A 16,180-nucleotide genomic window follows, 5' to 3' on the forward strand; every position below is an offset into this window, starting at 1 on the left:
CAAATCTTGTGTCTACTTCTCAGGGTTGGTTTTGTTTTTAAATAACCATGTGTGAAAAGTTTCCCTTTAAATTGCTTTTCCAGGCCAGCATAGCAATTCTTTGTCAGTCAGTGATAGAAATTAGTTTTCCAATCTGAAAATTGACTCTTGTGGACCTGTTTTCTTGCAGCCTTTTAGTGTATGTTATGTGCTGTATAGCTTCCAGCTTTTGTGTACGTGAGATAATGATTCAACAGGTAACAGCATCATTAATTTTGTTCACACTGAACACCATCCTTCCCAAAGCTTGAGTCTTACAGGGGAAAAAAAATTAGTGTATCACTATGTAATACATTAATATAAGAAAAATTAAGTCAGTCATTCTTAAATAAAACTTTTTCTGACTATGGAGAACCTGTGGAGATTTGTTTAAATTCTTAACTGCAGAAATTTAAACCAGGGAATTTTTTTAGTAAAGTGCTTGCTTCTTGTGCCGTACTGCTTTTTAACTGAAAGTGTTAGTTTGAAGTGCCTCAATTCCAAAACAGAAATTTCTTTTATATCTAGGTAAATAAAATTTTAAGTTCCTTTATTTGTTTTTTTGAAGGTGAATGTTACTGTATTTTAGAATCAGTGTAGAAATTCCTATAGTTGACAAAAAAGAAAAAAAATAAAGTGCACTTATCTTTTGCTCTATCCTTAAAGCCTAAATCGGCAGAGGAAATCCTTCAAATGTTGGACTATGGAAATAAAAATAGAACACAGCATCCCACGGATGTAAATGCCACCTCTTCCCGGTCCCATGCCGTCTTTCAGGTAAGACGATATAGCAGATAGACAGTGGTCATCACTGTGAGGTGTAGTTGTTTAAATTTGAATACAATAGAAGCTCTTTGTTTAAACTGTGTTGAACCTTAGTTTAGGTGAGAGGAGATTGACTTGTTGACTCTTCATTCCTTGTAAGTATGTAAAGGTTCATAATGATTATATTTGAAAAAACTAATTCAATGAGAAGCTCTCTGGTTCCATTAGTTTGGACTAATACTCCTTAGAAGAAATATCTTTTCTGTAAAACTAATTTTGAGCTTTGAATATACTTCCATATTGTAATTTTATAAACTGAAGGTTGTTGGGGGGGTGTTAATGCTTTCTGGTTTCATTATGTTGCTCAACATTTTTCTAGGAAAAATGTTTTACGAAAGCAGTTATACATCTGACTATGAACTGAGATTCTCAAGTAGCACTTTCTCATCCTGCTTATTTTGGTTCATGTTGATTTTTACACTAAAGTGATTTCTTAATATTCTGGTATGTACCATGTTTGAGAAGAACTAAAGCAATACATATTCTCTGACAATATCTCCCCACGCATACTGGTATTATTGAAATGAAATGCTGGTTTTTAGTTTCTACAGATGCGTTTTGCACGTGTTGTACAAATCTGCTAGAATTTAGGACTTCTCCAAAGATTATTGCTGTTTGGTAACCACCACCTTATCCTTCTGACTCCTCTTAAACATGTGGTATTTTTAAAAAAATATAATTAAAAATGGGTCTTGTTAGCTAAAACTTCTTTTTCTGTTTGCTAGTGCATACTGCAAAGCACATTATCTTGTAGTGTTTATATGTTGCCAAAATATTAAACCAAATTTGAAATCTGGTCCTTGCATTACAGCTGAACTATTTAACTGTTAAGCAGTTCTTTAACTATATCTGCAGACTTAAGCAATGATTAATAACTGTAGTGAAAACTTTGTCTTTTGACGTGGATGATGGTAATGCCAAGTAGCTGTAAAATTAGCTCTCCAGAGCTCTACTGTCACTTTCAATGAGAAAAGAGGTTAATAACAGACAGTAAATGTGTTAAATACTTCTGAAATATGTAACAAAGCAAAAGTCATTCCCACTCTAAAAGCTTCTATGTTTTCTTATATACCTTAGACTTCTGTTACAAATTGCCCCTCCAAGTTTTAATTTCCCCTGAGGTCTTGTCCATGGTTGTACATTTAAGGCAAAGACTTCTCACAAAGTTGTTCAGTTTGAGAGCTGCATTGTCGTGTATGTGTGCTGCCTTTAATAAGGCACAAAGTGCAGTGCCACAGACTGCGACCAGAGAGCAAACTGCTGATTTCTGTTTCTTTACTTGCTGGCTAGAGTATTTTACTTTCCTCACCTTTACTCAATGGGAAAATCCCTGGATTGTCTTGTCTGGCAGGCTTTGAATCCTTCTCAGTTCATTTCTAAAAGTGGCAAGCAATTAAATAAATTGGCTAAATATTGCAAACTTGTAGTATCTTCAACAAGAAGACAAGCAATTCTGTGAACAGGGATGCTGGAGAGTTTGTCTTCTCCAGCCTACATTCTGTATTTACTCTTGCAAATTGATCTCACTGTAGATAAATCTAGTTGTTAGCAGAAGTTGCATATTCACCAAATAAACTATACTGACAAATTAGCATACCTGTACCTTACCGCGAATTTGTTTAATGTATGACAAAAAATGGATCTGTATACTTAATCAGACTTACACTTTTTTTTAAAATTCACCATTTCAAACTACTTCCAGCTTACAGCAGAAGCAAAGCATATATGAACGCATGCAGGTGAAAAGATTGTTTTGGGGCAATATAAGTACAACCATAATGAAAACAAAGGTCCTCTCATGTCTAAATATTGTAGAAACAGCAAATATAATTTCTATGTGTTTATATATATATACAGAAATATATATATTTAAGATGCAGCTTGTTTGCAGTGCAATGAATGAAAACTGTTATGCTCAGTGGTTTTGTAAATGCATTTTATATTATGTTCTGAAATGAATAAGCGTTGTTTCTTATTTTTTGCTGTGTGTGTATTATATACACATCGTAAACTGGTGTGATGCATGAGAAAGTACAATTCACAATTGTCTGAATGTTTGCAAAATGTTGTTACAGTAAGCATCTGACTTTAAAAAGTAAAAAGCATATGCTTTTGCAGCTCACGTGTATTAAGCTCAGAATGATTTTTCTCTGAGATCGTTATTGTTGATAATAGAATTCTTAAGACTATTCAAACTACTGTGAACATTTATTATTTTATAATTTTTTTTGGAGCTTGAGGTAACTGACAAAGTCATTTCAAGACTAATCTCTCCATGTTCTTTCTCTGTTTTTCTATGTCCCTGTAGTAGTAAATGCCTCAGCAGTGTAAAATGCACTGGCTGTCTCTTAACTGACTGCAGCTGTATATGGGGACTGGCTAAATGGCATATTTGATTGAACTTGATATTCAGGGACAAATGTCTGGATGTTAGAACCTTTTTGTGAAGGAAAAGACCTTTCAATGTAAAGACTAGTTATTGCCATGCCATGGTGCAAAGAGTATTCTGCTGTCTACTCAGTATTCAGTCCCAGTGCACAGTTCATTCACAAAAGCTGTCAGAATGTTTCTGTTCAAGGATACTGTAGTTACCAAAAACTTTCTCTGGTGTTCTTTGTAATATTCCTAAACCAATTTACTCTTGTAATGAGATAATCCTGAATGTTTGTTGCGTTTGTCTTTTGAGTTGGTCTAGTTGTCAATCAAGATATCTAATTGCTTTTGCGTAAGTGTTTATTTTCTTGTTAAGTGCACAAATTATTGGTAAAAGTCATGATCCGTTTCGTTAGACAGTTGTATCTTGAATGTGTGCTTTATATAAATACCTACTAATATTATGTGTTCTCAAAGATAAACTAGTGCAGCCTTTGAATAATAGTGCGTTTAAGAGTGAATGGGTTTTAAGCCTTTTCACAGCAGTGACTTTGTGCTTGGGAGGAGGGGGGTTTATGTCACTTATTTATAAGAATGTGTGTGTAATTAAATGCTTAATATAAGTACTGCATCTGCATGTGGCACTTTAAAGGAACATTACTGTTGCTAACTAGATGAGTCCAATGAATGCAGCTGGAAGTTTAACAGATTTTAATTAATGTGCACTGCTTTAAGCTAAGGAAGTTCGCAACCATACGCTTTTTAAAGTAGATTCTTAAGTACTCCATCTACTTGAGAAACTTATTAGCAATGTTGGCATCTGTAAGAAATAATTGCAAACTAGTCAGTATTACAAATAATCACTTATGTCGGTTTCTTGTCTTTTTCTACAAATCTGTGATACTCTGCAGAACATGTCTTACCTGCTCATCCTTTATTGCCTTGTTGGTTCTACAGATACAAATGATGAAAAATCCCTATTGAGGTCTTGATTCCTCTTCATTTTTAAGTTTTCTGTTACTTTAAGAGTTGCTCCTGTTTCTAGTGAGTGATTATCTTTTATGCTGGCCTTGGTTCTTGTTAACTTTATTGGAGCGGGACGTTTTCTGTAACTGACTCAGAGAGTAGTAAAAGTCTTGGCCCAGGACATTCTGAGCTGGTTTTAGAGATGCAAGTTTTTACCTTACTGTACCATCTGTCTTGGGTTTGAAATCTCTATCTAGGTCAGGCAATTACTGCATCTGAAAGTAAAATCCCAATTGCCGCACTGTTCTATTGAAAGTGTTCTGCTGACGGACAAAGAAATAGAAAAGATTCTGCTTTGGGGCATTTCCTGTATCTTTTGAATTTTTATAAAAGCTTGAGTCATACAACATAGTTTGGCTGTCACTCTACCTTTTCCTACTTCACTAATGATAATTACTGGGTTCTGGTAGAGTGCTATCAGCCTGAGATAGCTACTTTACCAAGGTAAGTACAAGGAAGTGGCTTTTTTCTTCTTTTTTTTTTTTGGGGGGGGGGGTGGGTATATTGTGCTAGAAATATTACAACAGAACTTACTTGTATTGTTTGATACAGCAACATGTCTGTTTGGTATGGACATACCTTGTGGCAAGTCATAAGACTTTTATTCCCTCCCAATACTTGTCAATTCTTTTTCTATTACAAGTTGCTGTGAAAACATAATTTCTCATGTGCAAAGCTTAAAGCTGGTGAGATATTGTCTTTATTAGTCAATCATCTTATATGTATGGCAGCTCTTTCCCAATTCACTGTCTAAAAGCGTGTTCATTAAAGTGTCAGTAACCATTAGCCTTACAAATGGCAAGGCACTCAACACAAAAGAATGGGAAATTTATAGAGAATCCTGGAAAAACGTAAAAGCCATCTAAAGATAACTGTAATTCTTCTTATTGACTGTATAATCATGCTCTGCTGACTTCCTCATAAACCTGAGGAAAGAATACCTTCACTAGCAGAAGGAAGCAAAAGCATTTAGTTCGTTGTATGTCTCCTGTACGGTGAAAATTTCAGAAAAGAAGGGATGAGGGGGGAGCAAGTGGCCTTGGGGGTCACAGTTTCCCAAAAGATCCTGTAGTATGTGTTTTCACAGCAGTAAATGAGTATTGTTCTCCTATTAATGGTAGTTACAGTTAAGTCTAAATCACTGGAAGTCTGGCCTTTTTCCTGGTTTATCCCTATATATACATATATATATATATATATATATATATCTCTATGGCATACTCTTACAGGTGCCTTTAAAAAATGAACACCTCTTTCAGTTTAAAATGCAATAATGTCATATGCGTCTTAAGCATGGAAGAATGAAGAGCTATTTTAGCTATGAAATTCATTTGAAGCTCACCAATCTTTGCCGCTGTGGTAAGCAGGACTGGGGAGAGAATCAAAAGGGCAAAAGTGAGAGGAGAGGGAAATACCTTGTGGTTCACTTAATAAGTGACAGGGGTGGGGTGGAAGCAATCACTTGCCACTGGCAGTCTGGTCCCCAGCCAGTCCTCAAGCAATGGCTACTTTGGAAAAACTTTTGATCAATTAGGGTCAGCTGTCCCCTTGCAACCACTTGCCCACTGCCTTGACACTGTACTACTGCTGTTCAAGGAAAGCCTAAACACCAGTGTGCTATCAGCACTGTTTGGGTCACAAATCTGAAAGCACCATATGGGCTGCTGTGCAGAAAACTAACTCCATCCCAGCCAAACCCAGTGCAACCACACTCTGCTGCCTTTTCCCCGCTAATATGTGAAGCAGGTGAGCTTAAGAGGTAAGTGTCAGAAATGGATTCGCTATTTTCTATTAGGCCAAACTGCTTGTTGGTGTTAGATATGTACTAAAAGGTTTAACTTGGATTTTAAGAAGTATTCCAATAAATATTTCCGAAAACAGTTGTTACACTGTAAAATGAACTTGCTGCTTAGAGTAGTAACAGACTGGTTAGTGGTTACTTTTTAATTATTTTTTTTTTTTTTGTAGATTTATCTAAGACAGCAAGATAAAACAGCTAGTATTAATCAAAACGTTCGCATCGCCAAAATGTCTCTCATTGACCTGGCAGGATCTGAACGTGCCAGTGCGACAAATGCCAAGGGGGCTCGTTTTAGAGAAGGAACAAATATTAACCGCTCCCTGCTAGCTCTTGGAAATGTCATTAATGCCTTGGCAAATCCAAAGGTATGTGCTGCTTTTCCATGCAATCTTCACCTCCTAGTGTTGTGAAAACATTTTTAAAAATGGTAAGTATTGAACTGGCACTACCTCTTTGTATCATATCTGGTTTGACTCTTACTGTATCTTTGGAATTTATTCCTGGGATATCCTAATGGAGTATATTAAAAAAACATATACATAAGGTACATTTAGAATCATTCTAATTAAAAAAAAAAAAAAAGTCTCTGTAAGCTTTGGGGAGAGGAAAAAAAAATTTGCCTTATCTTTTCTGTTGCTGACTCATCTGATGCAACTTCACTTTTGCTACATTAGCACCAATGCTGAAATTAACTTTTACTTGGAAGAGAAACAACTTTTTAGAATATGTACTATGTATTTCACTTCTGCTGATACCGATGTTGGAGTCTGCATCCCTCTGACTGCCTTAAGTCTCAAAGGCTTATTTAAATTAACTACATGGAGTTTTTTTCTGTGGAAGAATATTTTAGGAAAACATCTTGGTTTTTGTTGCTTACACTCAGAATAGAAACGCTAAGGCCTTAAACAGTTTTAACTGCTTTTGATTTTGCCTTATTGTAGGCTAGTCATAGAGGTGAATAAGTTTTGTTTCTGTCCCACAATCAGGAAGCCTAGGATTCACATAGTTTGAATTAGAAAGGTTCTTACCCTCCAGTTATATGTATGCTGCTCCTGGTCTTACACTGCTCCTGCATATCAACAAAAAAAAGCGTGGGGTTTTTTTTAGCATTAATGAAGTTTTTTTTTTTATGATTCAGTCATTCAATGAAACATAGATGCTTTTTAATTTCCTGCAACAAGTAAAATTACAATACCAGAGTTACAATACAAGAGCAAAGATATTTTTTTTCCAGAGGTTTATGCCCTTTAATCTTAGGGGAGGAGGCTTTTATAGGGGAAAACAACACCTATCCAAAGCTGTTCTTTTGTGCTGTTCCACGTACACCCCTTGCTCATAGTAGTGAATTAGTCTCCTGATCTGGCTCACCAGCTCAAGGGAAGGAGTGGGGACAAGTTATGTGGGAGAATGATAAAACATCCTGAACTTTTGCCAAAGCCAAGTCCATTACCTACAGCTATACACTTCTTGTCCTTCTGTTCAGCTAACAGTTTCCCCTTCAAATATGCCAGGGAAAAATGATCAGAGCTCTTAATTCTCTTCTTGGTGCCATGTATTCTTATCACTATCTTATTGGAGTGGGAGGCAGAATTTAGAATCTGTACCGTTGACATAAGTAAGATTCTTCATGTTGACTTATTTGGTGTGGAAATGGGGTCCTAGTGATCTAACTTTGTGCTGTGAGATGAAGATTCAGTAGATGTGATTGAAAGAAAGCTTCACAAAGCAGACTTTGAGTTGCCTGGAAAGATTGTGGAGTCTCCATCCTTGGAGATATTGAAAACCCAACTGTGCAACCCTTGGCAGCTTGCTATAGCTGACCCTGCTTTGAGCAAGCAGACTGGAATAGATGGATCTTGAGATGTCCTTCCTAACCTCAATTATTCTGTGAACTGAAAGTAGTTTTATGTGGTTTACCTTTTCTGTTAATTGCCCACATCACAAAAATAGTTGCTATGTATCCACACATCGTAAAGTAATCTGGCTAATACACGTGTTATAAAAGTATTAAACAGTTCCAATAGATTTAAAAACACTTGAGATGTGTATGCAATTTTGGGGAAAACTACTTATGTCAAAGAAAAGTTCCAAGGCTGTTTGTCATGTTTTGTGGCATTGTTGAGATTCTAAGTAGACTTCTAGGCAGGTGAATATTCAAAGTCCAGTTGACTAATCCATAAACATATATATATAACTGTCTTTCTAGAGCAAGAAACAGCACATTCCTTATCGAAACAGCAAGCTTACACGTTTATTGAAAGATTCTCTTGGAGGAAACTGCCGAACAATAATGATAGCTGCTGTTAGTCCCTCTTCTATGTTCTACGATGATACATATAATACTCTTAAGTATGCAAACCGAGCAAAGGATATTAAGTCTTCTGTGAGTATGTTGGTATTTATTGATCTTTTGTCAATGTATAATAATATAGTATTAAGAGAAGAGAGAGTTATTTCTTTTACCAATTATAATTTCCTTCACCTTTGTCTCAAAATTTAGTTCAGTTACCTGTTTTTTTTTTCTTACAGTCAACTCTTCATCATGAGTGATATGTGTAGTAGATACAGAGAGAGTACAGCTGGCTAGTTTTGGCCTAAAAGCAACATAGCTTTATTAATAGGATTATGTTGCCGTTTTGAAAGAACTTGTTTTGTGAACCTCAAATTTTTGAAATACTCTTCAGCTGGTAGAATTCACAGCCAGTTTCAGTATCTTACTATTACATTCTCAGAGAACTGTGAAGTATATTGAAGAAATGTCTAAGCAGTTGTACAAGAGCCAGTCTAGGTTAGTTACAGGTAGAATTTAGCCGCAGCCAAGGAGCTCAATGAGATTCTGTTGAGAAATGAAAAGCTACTAGGCTGTCCTGGCTTCTGCTCTCTATTATCCAGATTATTCTGATTTTTTTTTTTTTCATAATCCTTTGTATTGCAGCTCCTAATTTCCTTTACGTAATATGGTGTTGACTGTAGTTTCTGTTTGTTGCATACTTAAAGATAGTTTTTATAATAAAATGCACAAGATACACATTAAACAAATCTGAACAAATGGAAAACGTGCTTGCACATGTAAATGTAATAACTTTTTTATTGCTCTGTTGAGGGAAATGACATGGCCATAGGTACACAACAGATTATTGCAAAAGCTGAGAGTAATATTTTTGCTGTGCAAGTCAGGATTGTATTCATCCCTTTCCTCACAATATAGTCTAAGTGTAATTATCTAGTACTTATACACAATGTATTTATTATGCAGGAAGATAGGAAGGAGCCTTCTTAAATTCTAACTTGTTTATTTTCTTTAACAGTTAAAGAGCAATGTTGTTAGTTTGGACAGTCACATAAGCCAGTATGTTAAAATTTGCAATGAACAAAAGAAAGAGGTATGTCAAAATCTATTGTTAAAAGTTTAAAAAATTATTTGTTATAAGTTTGACTTAAAAAAAAGTGTTCATGGATTGAACCTATAAGGCAATATTGTCCGAATTCTCCCATATAGTCTTTTGAAATAAGAAAGATGGCTTGTATTCTAAGAGGATTATCATCTACTGCCATTCGTAAAGCTTTTCAAGACATGAGCACAGAATGATAAGTTTAAAAAAAACCAAAAAACTATATTCCAAATAAAAGGTACCTTTTTTTGTTTTAGATCCTAATGTTGAAAGAGAAACTGAGAGAATATGAAGAAAAGCAAGCGAGCATTCCTGAAAATCACAATGCAGCAGTACTTTCAAGCAACCAGCAAGAGGAAATACAAAGGTAAATTAATCACATTACACTCTTGCTTCAAAACTGGAGTTTGCATAACTTGTAAAAGCATTTGTAAAACAAACTTACTCTTTTCAATGTTGGTTTTGTCATTTTTAACATTGCATTACTTAGAGTAGGTGTGGCTTTGCATAACTTATCGCTTCTTTTCAGAACTTGGTTGTGGATTTGAAACAAAACAAATATTGTGTACTTGAGGAAGTATCCTGATATACTATCTTTCTAGGGAAATTATTCAGTAAAACACTGCAAGATAACCAGAAGCTGATGTAACTCGCTCTGATGTCACAATGTAGATCAGTGGTGAAGGCCTTGAATATATAGTTGCTTTCACATGAAGTATTTACTAAACTGACAGAAATGCAGCAATGTCAGTATTATGTGGATTATATTTATTGCCATCAAATTTTCATTAGAACTGCTGATATCAAGAACATTTATTTATGATAGGCAATTGAATTTTACTAAAAGTTATGAGCTTCATCAGTGCGGATGTGTTTTTTAAAATGCTCATGTACTGGGCTTTTTAAAGCTTATCAATAGCTTCATTATTGTAATGAAGATATTTCATGGGAAAGTTGGGTATTTTTGTCTCAAGGCTACTGATGCTACTCTCTATTAACATGCAGATTAAATTCTGCCTTTAATAACACAATAGATTTTTAGGACAAGTGTTTTCGTAGGATGCTCCAGAGCTCTGTAGGGCTCAGAAGTCCTTTTCTACTACCAAAAGCTAAACTTTCAGGAGAAAAATAAAAACAATCTTTAATCTTGGTTGTTTAAAGTACTATATCATAATGTAGGTTTTCAGAAAAACTAAAATAAAATGTAAATTTTATAAATTTCTTTTTTGAGACAATATTTAGCAAAATTACTTTGAATTGATTTTAAGTCAATTTGACTTTTCAGATCTTATTTCTACTGTTATTCTTGTGTTATTAGAAGGATCCCCATGTGAAAGCACTATCTTTCAAAAACTGAGTGCACATATGTGTGTATACATGCATATATGCATACATATGTACACACATATATGCGGTGGCAGATAAAAATGAAATGGTGATCACGAAAGGTTTGGTAGCAAAAATATTGTGTGAAAATCTGTATTTGTGGGAGGTACAGACCTGGGATAGGGTCATGCACTGAGGTGTTATCAGGAAGAACACTGAAAAATTGGTGAAAGTCCAGTGGAGAAAAATAACTGACAGCCAGACAGTCAACTAAAAACTTATCAAATAAAAAAAACAGGCAAGCAAACAAACAAAACAACTAAATAGCTGAACAACTGCTCTGTATGTGGACTGAACAATAACCTAATGATAGAAATAAAATTATAAACATAACAAAATAGGTTAGTGTTATATTTGAGTGTTAGGTAATAAAGGAGTACAATACATTAAAGAAAAGGGAAAATAGTTGAACATAACAACAACAAAAGCTTCCTGATCTGTCTGTGGAACAGTCTTACTTGGAGGATGATAGAAGTCCATCTCTCGGGACTTTTAAAAATATGCAGAGTCCTTTTATAACAAAAAAAAAAAATATCCTTTTTCTGGTAGGAAGCTTATCTTCAAAACCAAAAAAATGTGAAATTGTCTTATGAGTAAGAGAAAGTTACTATAGTTTTAAAGTTATATTCTCAATAAACTGGTCAAGATCTAGACTTTTAAAATCAAGATTATGTGTTTTGGTGAGAGGGACAGTAGAATATTTACAAGGCTCTTTTTAATAACTCCAGCAACATGTTACCAAATAGAACTTGAGTGTTTCTTGCATTATACAAAAACTCCAAAACTATATGTTCTAATGGTGGTGTTTCTGCTCACAGTCCAGTTTAGTTGTTTTAGTAATCTGGGGAGGGGCAGGACGGAACACATGAATGCTAGCTTTCAGCAAAGCTGCTTACCAGGTCATTTTTGTGGGTAGACAGGATGTAGTTTGCATAAATGAAAACAGCTGCTTCTACTGCTGGAAGATACTACTTTAGTCGTATCTTTCCTGCAAGGTTTGAGAGGCAAAAACTTGGAGTTCTTTCCACAAAGAGTTTAATTTATGTTCGTAGGTTCCTTACTTTCTATATTTGTTGGTCTCTCTTTCTTCTTGGTGATGTTCCTGTCTGTCTCTTCTGATGTGACAGTCTCTGGTGAGAGAACACAAAAAGTAACAAATTAAGACATGTGATGTACGAATTTGTTGCAGAAGTCAATCTATTGCATAAGAAGGTTAGGTTTTGGTGTTAAAGTCTTTCTGGAGCACTCTCTGCCTATCTCATCACACGTTTCTGTTTTCTATTGGCCCTTTGAACGTGCCTTCTGAGGCAAAAGTAAAAACCCACTCTAAGCAAAATGCTCTCAAACTGAGCTTCATTTTATTGGCATTCCAGCATTCTCAGAGGGTTCAATAAACCTCTCATTCAGGTTATTTAAACTTAATTTTCAAAAGAAGTGTAGGTTTCTAAGTAATGTTGATAGTTCTGACAGTTTTTTCCTATGTGTTTTTGCACTGTAAGTCTTTAAGGTTAATTTAATTTCCTGTGATTTGCCCTTTACTTCATTCTGTGTATGTAGGAAGAATCAGTCAAGGGCAAGGTCTCTAAAACATCTTTTCAAAATGCTAGACATATTCTATGCCCAGATTTGTGGTCAGAAAATGTTTGGGTTTTAATGTTCTGGAATATCCAGACATACATGTAAGCCTATCCAGTTCCCTCTAGATATCAACAATAAAGTAGATGTTTCGTTCCCCTCTTCCTTTATAAGGATGCTGTCAGATTTGTCCTACTGGTGGTGTGCGCAATGAGTTGATTTCCCCCACGCTCATTTACAGGTTTTGAAGGTATTCTGCTATCTTTTCCCTTCCGTTTGGGACAGGGTAGAGAGCCTTATCCACAATCTTGTGTTTCAGCTCAACTACCTATACCTTTGGCTTCACTGTTATCTGGAAGAGACTCACTGATTATACCATTTGCTTCTTCAAACCCAAAGGTCTTTCCTGTTCCCACTGTTGTCTAAAGCTTGGAGACTCATTGTCTGCCAACCATTCAAGTCTTGAGCCTCTTAAGATAGACAGTGGACTCTGGCTTTGGAACTGCCACTGACAGGTCCACAAGCTCTTTGAGACTAGGTAGTCCAGAGAGTTCATACCCTGGATATGCCTACAGGATCACTTTGCACTTTTAAGTGAAGAAGAGAAGGTAAAGATAACTCCATAAGAGTAGAAGTGTGCTTACTGAAAGAGTGAATGCAGCTCAAGGCAGGAGATTTGCAAAGGCTTCTATACTTGACGCTCTATTTGGGACACAAAGGTTGATTTAATGGTAGTAGTTTCTCGCAGTGACTGTACATAGAATCAGAATCTGTAGCTTCTCTTAATTTATGCCCAGGGTTTTACTCTGAGGAAAACTGAGAGAGAGGATTCACCTTCATTTCTTATTGCTGTGTTTCCCAGGAAGCTGGGAAGAGCCGTGTTTCTATAGATACTATGGAGGAAAAAAATTCTCCAACCAGTTGTGCAATAGATAGTATAGTAGTGTAGATTGTGTAGATAACAACAGTGTATGGTAAGAACTCTGATACTCAGCAGCTGACTATTTTATTCCTTAAAGAAATATTATTTCTAAATTCTGTGTGCGTTTTAGTACACCTTTTTACCCAGGTATGATAGCATTCTCTGGACACTTTTAGGTAAAACTGTTGAATTTCTAAAACTGTAGAGAAGAATTCTTTTGTTAATTCTCTTTGTTTTTAAAATGAGAGTAATAAAACACTAGAATAAGACTTGGAATAATTCAGACTTTCAACTATGAGATAGAAATGTTACTTCTGAAACACATTGACAAGAAGTCAACTACATGGCAAGAATGTCTCTTCAACTTGCTCTTGAGCTGAACCTGTGTGTTACTTTACAGTATTTAATTGTATGATCTTTTGTACTAAACAATGTATAATGACCTTGAGTGTTGCATGTCTTTAGAACATTTGCATGTTAAAAACTGTGCCTTAATTCTTAGGTAAAGTTCTAACAAGTCAATAGGATGTCATGAAATGGTTTGTGTACAAGCTTAGTCATTATCAAGATATACGGCATCTTTTGGCTATTCTGTACTGCATTTTCAGTATTCAGGAGTGAAGTGAAAAAGTACCACCACCGAAACTGATATTGCAACATGGCGATGCTTCCGGGCTTTCTCCTTTTCCTTGTTATTCTGATTTGAATTGCGGTTTAGGCATAAGCAGATTTTGAGGCCATTTAAACATTGCTCTCCTTGGAATAACTCTTCTATCACTAGTTGATTTTTTTTTTTTTCCTCCTATTAGCCTAGTCTTCAGTAAGTAATCCATTAATTATTCTTATCCTTTGGTTCTAATAGATACAAAGAAATCCTTAAAAACGTGTTTGCAAACCGTGAGGAAATCAGAAAAGAATACCTGAAGTTGGAAATGCAACTGAAAGAAAATGCACTGAAGACATATTACCAGCAACAATGTCATGAACAAATTCAACTGATGTGCTCTGAAGAAAGAGTAGAAAAGGTGAGTTGTCTATGATGTAATACAAGGTATCATCTCTCTTCATTTTGCTACAGTAATGCATTAATTTTGCCTAAGTAATTATATATCTAGCTAATGCTTAAATATTTAGTTAAAATGGGACACACTGATTATTGCTCATTAGTAATGCCAGGTGTGTTATTTTTTTTCCCCACACTGCACAGAGAACTGTTGTTGTGCTTATTGCTGCTAATTCTGAAAACTTTACAACTTGTCCTTATGTAGGTCTCATTGTCATAATTACTGAAGACCTGACTAGAGTTAGGGAGACTTAAGGTGTTCTCATCCAAATCCAAAGCGTGTTAATGCATGTATGGTACGGCCATTGAAGCTCTTTTCAAGCTTGTGTTTCATAAGGAAAAGCATGGACCTTGTGCTAAAAAAGACAGATTCTTATAGTTGGGGTTTTCAGTTGTCACCAGGAAGCTGTTTGGATAGTTGCCTAAGGGCAAAGTTGTGTGAACTGAAATAATTACTTTTAGGTGCCGTGAATTTTAAGAGAAGAATTTGGGGGCTAAGTATGAACAGTTGCTGTTGTGCAGCATTAAATGCCCGTATCTTTCTAGAAGACTCAAAGTATAAATAAGTAAGCATGGTTAGATAGTATCTTAATTTTTCTGGTAAAAGTCATCTTTAAGGAATATATGTCTTATGTAGGTAATGAAGTTGAGGGTGGGGCTGATTTTGCTTAGTCACAGTAACAATCTGTATTTGGACGAAAATGAGAGTTTACCATATGACTATTTTTTCCCCAGTGATTCACAGGAAACTTGGTCCGTAGATAAATGTCAAAGTGAAAATATATCACACGCTTTTGCTTGTCATTAATGAAGATATTTCAACTGACTAATGTGTTCTAGAATTCTCTTTTATGTCATAGAAACTCTGAAGTACTATTTTCTGTCTGTGCTATACTTTTAAATGCTGCTTACAATGGAGCATAGTTGTATCTCTATTCATAATGAGGAGTTATACCTTCATACACTCTGCTTCATACAAATGTTTTCTATGAGCTGATTTCACTTTTATTTTGGATGTTAGTGGTGCTGCACACTCAAATATTGGCTATTCCATCAGTTAACTTATAGATGTGATTTACTAAGGGTCAAGAGTCACTGTCCTATAAGTACCATGCCTTACTTATTAACAAGAGTAAGTCACTGTAATGGTAAAATTAAATGTCCTTTTGCAAGTTCTTTGGAACAAATTGGATGTTGATTTGGAATCCAGTCATTTGATTACCAAAGTGACTGCTCACGTTTGCTTTGTGCTTTATAATGCTTTTGTTCTTCCATGTATTTTTACACATTTGCTATTTTCCTAAATGCCTGTGTTTTCTCTCTGTAAAATACACTGTTAGGCCACAAAGGTATTTCTGAAATATTAATTTTTAAGGGAAAAGTTTTACTTATAAAGTATTTTTTCATTTTGAACTTAATTGCCTATGCTCAGTAACTAGATATAATAATGATTTTACGTAAGTTAACAGGAAGCAAATGATATCTTACGTATCTACTTGAACAACGCCAGTTTGAATGCTTTAATTCAAAACAATAATTTCAGAAGGAAAAAACTTCCATTTGAGTTTAGGTTACCTTAATCTCTCTTCTTACAAACACTTTCTTGTTGCAAAAATTTTGTCACAATTTATCTTGTGAAATTCAGTCCATCCTGGACCACTAATAAATCATTTTCATTTTCCATATAACTGCCCCTGTTTCCAGTTTTTTTCCAACTTGGATGCTGCCCATTTAAAGGGCCTGTTTATGTCCTCCTGTCTAATGCCCATTTCTCCACTCTCATTACCTGTATTTCTGCA

The 16,180-nt window shown here is 35.3% G+C and overlaps 1 protein-coding gene across 1 annotated transcript in view; it reads left to right on the plus strand.

Annotated features, from left to right (window-relative positions):
- Nucleotides 1-16,180, plus strand: part of KIF18A (kinesin family member 18A) — a 42,984-nt gene that overhangs the window by 3,454 nt on the left and 23,350 nt on the right. The window contains exons 5-10 of the mRNA XM_074586248.1: nt 685-795; nt 6,211-6,408; nt 8,250-8,426; nt 9,352-9,426; nt 9,693-9,802; nt 14,181-14,343. Of these exons, the coding sequence (XP_074442349.1) occupies nt 685-795; nt 6,211-6,408; nt 8,250-8,426; nt 9,352-9,426; nt 9,693-9,802; nt 14,181-14,343 (834 nt within the window). The remainder of the gene's footprint in view (nt 1-684; nt 796-6,210; nt 6,409-8,249; nt 8,427-9,351; nt 9,427-9,692; nt 9,803-14,180; nt 14,344-16,180) is intronic.

This window comes from Larus michahellis, chromosome 4 (genome assembly GCF_964199755.1).
Source record: "Larus michahellis chromosome 4, bLarMic1.1, whole genome shotgun sequence".
Taxonomy (NCBI): Eukaryota; Metazoa; Chordata; class Aves; order Charadriiformes; family Laridae; genus Larus; species Larus michahellis.